This window comes from Sebastes umbrosus, chromosome 5 (genome assembly GCF_015220745.1).
Source record: "Sebastes umbrosus isolate fSebUmb1 chromosome 5, fSebUmb1.pri, whole genome shotgun sequence".
Classification (NCBI taxonomy): Eukaryota; Metazoa; Chordata; class Actinopteri; order Perciformes; family Sebastidae; genus Sebastes; species Sebastes umbrosus.
The window spans coordinates 3570234-3576384 of record NC_051273.1 but is presented as its reverse complement, the minus strand read 5'-3'; the positions used below and the strand labels follow the sequence as shown (position 1 = coordinate 3576384).

The window sequence follows — 6151 nt, the reverse complement described above, 5'->3', positions numbered from 1 at the left end:
GCTTTATGCAAATGTATATATTTATTTTTTAATTGGAAATTAACAACACAAAACAATGATAATCTAGACACAACCTCACAACAGAGAGACTCACATGCACTTAAATGTTTGCCTGGCTACGAAAACAAAGCCTAGAGAAGCTGCACAGAGAGGGAGTGCGACTTCATTCTCTGCTCAGGTAGCCATTACTCTACTAGCCTATATCTTTACATGGCAAACATTGTTTTCTGCTATATTAATGCCTGTCTATAGAAACCTTTAACAGTAATTTAAATTACACAATCTCAGAATGGGAAATCATTCTGTGGAAGTGCTAACAACTCAATGACTAATAATCCCACTGCTTTTTTGTAAGGGGTCACAATCCAGAAAGGTTGGCAATGCCCACCACTGGTTTAATCTTTAATTGTAGCCTATTTTATGAGCTTATATTATGTTTATTAGTAACTAGCTTTGAAATGAATGCAGTGAGTTAGTTGAAAGTTGAATAATTGACAAATATTGTCCAGAAACCCTCACAGGTACTGCATTTAGCATAAAAACATATGCTCAAATCATAACATGGCAAACTGCAGCCCAACAGGCAACAACAGCTGTCAGTGTGTCAGTGTGCTGACTTGACTATGACTTGCCCAAAACTGCATGTGATTATCATAAAGTGGGCATGTTTGTAAAGGGGAGACTCGTGGGTACCCATAGAACCCATTTTCATTCACATATCTGGAGGTCAGAGGTCAAGGGACCCCTTTGAAAATGGCCATGACAGTTTTTCCTCGCCAAAATTTAGTGCAAGTTTTGAGCGTTATTTAGCCTCCTTTGTGACAAGCTAGTGTGACATGATGGTTGGTACCAAAGGATTCATTAGGTTTTCATATGGATTCTTTGGTACCATATCCTTGAATTGTTTTGAACATCTTTAACTGTTCTAAAGACCGTTGAATTTAAGCTGTTTACCTTACCGTATGTTATTTTCTCCCATACTTGGTGTGGTGTCGCTGTTGCATCCGCCATTTTTTTCTCCTCTGTGAAGTTTGTTATTTCACCCACAATGCATTGCGCCACAGCCTATCTAAGTCATTCTTACATTAGTCACTTATAGGTAAGCTTTATGCAACAGGTCTATAAATCTGACTTCAAGTTATATTAAAGACAAAGTCTATGATCTATCTTTGTGCAACTGGCCCTATTCCAATCAAGTACACTATGAATAGGCTAACACAGCATACTTTACATGGAGGCATCATTATTTGCCCAGACGCCCACAGAAACAGTACTCGTGTGCTGGAATAGCTGGTCCCAAAGTGGCATGCAAAACCGAGCCACAAGATTAGGGAATAATGCAGGAGCCCTCTCAGTTGACGCTGTATGCTTGTGGCACATATTCGTATATAATTCTGCAATAAAAACATTTTGCAGAAACAATAATGACATACAGTGAACCTGAGGCTTTTGGGGCTCCTAAGGGTCTATGGCCTGAGTCAGTTGCTAGCTTTTCCTGATTGGTAATCCAGCCTTGCCTCTGGCTCAACTACATGCTGAATGAGTTTGAGAGGATTCACACTTCACTATACTCCACAATAATTTGATAAAAGACAGTGATGATCGTTGTGAAGCCATTTTAGTCCAACTTGACCTTAGTACAGCGCCATATTATGAAGAACTGTACCTTGGAATAGCTGGCTTGGCCATTAACATGTTTAAAATATACCTTTGGGACCTTTATATGTTACATTAGGTAACTTCATCTCCTGCTCTACCAAACAGCTGAGGTGTGCCCCAACAAAGGCCCACTCTCTTCTCAGGATTTTTTTCAATTTGCAAGATTGATGTCTCACAATTTTCAACAGCTCAATGAAGAGACTGAGGTTAAACAAAGAAATGTCTTGAATTTGATACTGTAATGTCTACTGTAAAACTGTAAAATAAATAACAATATAACAAATAAGAATATATCTGTAAATATTCTAATAATTTCTATTAATCAATAGAAATTAACAATCAACACCACATAATTGCTGAGGCCATGCTTAGTTTTATTGAATGCCAAAAAAGAAAAAAAAAAATGAAACTACATGTTCAGCAATATGTCGAATGACAGCACAGCGTCTGACAAACAAAACAAAGTCATCATAGTGAATAGGTATGAGCTCACATGAACACACTGTACAATATTGTTACAGTTTAAATAACCATTTACCTTGGCCTTAAACAGCCATAAGCAGGTGGACAGAGCTTCTGTGGACAAATCCTTCCAAAAAACAAAGAAACACTCCATCATACTAGATTACATTTTCAAAGACATGTACATGCTCTCATTAGGTCATAAATATCCCTCCAGTTGAAAACAACATGTTAGCAGATGTATTTTTGTTAGAAACCGTACCTGCAAATGGTGTTGATTTGACACTCGGTGGCAAAAGGAACATGATACTGACACCAATGAAACTCTGTGGCGAGTTTCTACCCGTAACAAGGATCTGCCCTACCCTGCCTTGCATTATTTTGTGAAATTCATTCTCCTAATAATAGAAACAAATAAAAGAAATCTAACAAAATTACAATATTTCTGGCCTATTTAGTACATGTTACATCTATAGGCAACAGACAAATATGCTGCACATAATACTTAGTTTGGGTCAACACACATTTGTGTTATGTAAGATGCACGGACATGTTGAAAATGACGCCATAGTAACAGTGTGGCCATTTGAATGAATCAGGCAATACTTGCTGGCTTTTTAAAATAACAGAGCGATTGATTTTTAACTAATCAGCAATCTAAACTTTGTATATGCACTATGTTTACTACGTTTGGTGTTTGGTGGATGCTTTTACCAAAAGTGCGTCAGAGTATCATAAGTGCAGACTTTTTAAGATAAGTAAGCTCAGTGTGAATCTGAAGAATTTAAAGGGACAGTGTGTAGGATTTGGCGGCATCTAGTGGTGTGGTTGCAGATTGCAACCAACTGAATACCCCTCCGCTTTCCAAGACTGCAGTAATGTGAGTGTAAAACCGAGCTAACACCGTACTATCTTCCAGGACCTTCGCCTCGCCTACTTTAGGAGCAACGAAATTTAAACCGCTGCTGGCATAGCCACAGTTTTGCACTTCGTATCTCATATTACCGCGGTTTCACAAGAATGTTGGAGAACTACGGTGACTTTCAGGTAATGTAAGAACGCAAAATGCTCTCTCTATAGCCAGTGTTTGGTTTGTCCATTCTGGGCTACTGTAGAAACATGGCGGATTCCTATGTAGATATGAAGGGCTCATTCTAAGCTGACGAAAACACAACAATTCTTAGTTTCAGGTGATTATAAACTAATGAAAACATAGTTATAAATATTATATTCCATTTCTACCAATAGATCCCCCTAAATCCTACACACTGGTCCTTTAATACTGTCACAAAATCCTGATATTGATATAAAGAGAAATACTTCTTCGGTGTCTATGTCTTGGAATTCATATTACTGATACCAGTGGGTGAGAGTGTAATCATACATTATGTTAATAATGCAAAGATCCTACATGGTGCTGTAGGCAGCATTTAACAATAAAAATAAAATAATACTGTCTTATTTGTTTACAAATCTGCTGTGAACCAGCAGCAGAGTGATTTACAACACTGGTTCTCAACCCTTTTTGGCTGACCTTGTAAACCCAGAGTGAAAACAAACCAGATAGTTAACTTAGAGTTGATTTTTATTTTCACTGTCCGTCAATTTTACTTCTCGGAGTATGTCTTGAGGTTGCAACTACTTCTGCAAAGTATGAGAAAAAGGAATTTAACACAACAATTACAAACATGACAGCATATTTGTATATTAGGAATATATTTTTTCCACATATTATAGCTCAAATGGTCTGCAGGTGTCCCGACCCACAGGTTGAGAACCAGTGATCTACAGTAACGTCCTGCATTCTTTAAAATCACTTTCTCAAAAAAGGGTTCTGAAAAAGCTGAAACCGCTTTGCTTTGTCGAGCTGAACACACATGTACCGTGTGAGTAACGCTAGCTGTATGCAATTAGTTTTTTGGCCCTTTTGTAGTTTTACGTACCTTAATATACAAACTGCTTTACCCACAGAGATGAAGAAAAAAAGTGTTCTTCCAATTACAAAAAAAAAACGCCTCTGCATACGCTGTTTTACAATCGCCTCATTGCACTCACACGCTAAAACAAAACGCGCATAAGGCCACATGCCAACAGGATAATGGGAACAAAAATCAATCTGTACATGAATTAAAAACATTCAGTGCTTCAGTAAAATGTCCGAGCATTCATACCGTCTCTTTTTTTGACGTTTGGCACATAGGAGACAAAAACAACACTCACACCTGCCTTCGTAATTTGACTCAAACATGACGATCTCTAAAAACACAGACGTGATAAGCATTTACATCATTCTTCAACAGTGGCATACATTCCAGTTGTTCATAATCTTTGAGTCCTATCATGTCCAGTCTGGATTAAGGAGGAAAAATGAGGACAGGAATGCAATGAGAGGAAAAAACGAACAAACATAAAAATAAGACAAATATGCATTCATCTAACTGGCATTGCAGGTGCTTGAATCTTCATGGATATGTACAGTGAAGTGCAAATTGAAATGGGTATGTTCCATTTGAATGGTGATGTGTGGGGTATAAAGTTCCATTAGGACTGGGCAGGCACTACTTTTTTAGGGGTGGCTGGCTTCTTGGTCTGCCAGAGATGGCTGTGGATCGTCACCGCGTCCACGCTGGCCGACATGGTCTTGGCTGGTATCTGACTGAACTGCTTCTTGTCCGAGTTGTACTTGTAGAGGCCGTCGATCATCTTGCGTGTGATGATCTTGGGGCCGATGCCCGTCAGCTTGTTGCTCTCCTCCGTCTCGGGGCAGTAGGTGTAGAGGGAGCGGAACTGGCAGCCGCCATCTCGGAACAAAACCAAGAAGTTGTTGGCCTCTGATTTCTCCATTTCCTGTTAAGGTCAGGGGAGAAAAGCTCATTAGATACAGTCTGAAGGTCATGTATGCTTAAGGAAAGTAAAGGTTTTGGTGATATTTGACTCTCACAAGCATCATTTTAGTTATTTAAAAGCGTGTTTACCCTTTGATTTAGATTGGCTTCAATGCTAAAATGATTTTTCTGCCCTTCTTCTCTGCAATTAAAATACTATTTATTATTCTTTGACTAGCCCTTTTTGTAACAAAACAAACCTTTATTCGTACATATAGTTCCCATTGGTGGAACATGGCCTTAATATTTACTGTGATGGAAGGGAATTAAATCCCTTTAACTGTAAATTCTCACATGGTTTTCTTTATTTACCTCAATATCTGAGAACCAGTCCTTTATTTTGAATTTCACCTGTTCCCTGGTTAATGCAAAAACAAAAACTCAAAAGCTAAATTTGTTCTTGTTCTCTTGATAAATTCAGTATAATGTACATTTCCACACCTAACGCCGACCGTACAACAACAAAGTCATATCATACTCACCACTCTGCTGTGTTTTACCTTTTAATTTAAATATTGTTTTCATTTACATTAAATTCATTCTACTTTGCTGTTTTTCCCTATCAATGTTCCGCTACGGTAAATCACATTTCCTGCAGAATTTTTACATTTAAGCCTTCCCTTCATTAACAGGCTTTTATTGTTAAACAACTCCACCATTACTTTTAAATAATTTGTTGTAATACTTTTGTGAGATGAAGGTCCCATGTCAGATTTTAATCCACAATGTTGACAGAACGTGGCATGCATCATCAATACAGCCACCAGGACACCAAACACGTTCTCATCCCAACTCTTCACATACTGACGCTTTGTCAGACACACCTTTCGCTCGCAGTAAACACAAGCTTAATGTTGTGATTAATAGTTATGTTTCGAAAAAAAAAACTACATGGTTGGGCTTAAAATGACTACGTTTGTACAGCAAAAATGTGACTTGATGTGAACACGGGGACACGAACGAACAGCTGATTGTAAAGTGAAAGTGAAACTTAATGCATGGAACAAGAACAGCGGTCTCCTGGATGAAAGCCTTGTGTTTGTTGGACCCATCAAACTCCCGCCCTGTGTGTCTCCTCCGCTCTTTACACTACGTCAACACAGCACATTCCCTGTGCATTTACTGTTGCCACGGATGGGTTTACA

General features: G+C 38.4%; 1 protein-coding gene across 4 annotated transcripts in view; it reads right to left on the bottom strand.

The window, feature by feature from the left end:
• Positions 1–2012: 2012 nt before the first annotated feature.
• Positions 2013–6151, bottom strand: part of camsap2a (calmodulin regulated spectrin-associated protein family, member 2a) — a 62380-nt gene continuing 58241 nt past the window's right edge. For 3 of the 4 annotated variants that reach the window (XM_037770092.1, XM_037770096.1, XM_037770091.1), the window contains one exon: positions 2013–4968. In XM_037770092.1, the coding sequence (XP_037626020.1) occupies positions 4663–4968 (306 nt within the window). In that variant the 3' untranslated portion in view covers positions 2013–4662. The remainder of the gene's footprint in view (positions 4969–6151) is intronic. The other variant, XM_037770093.1, reaches the window with a different exon arrangement.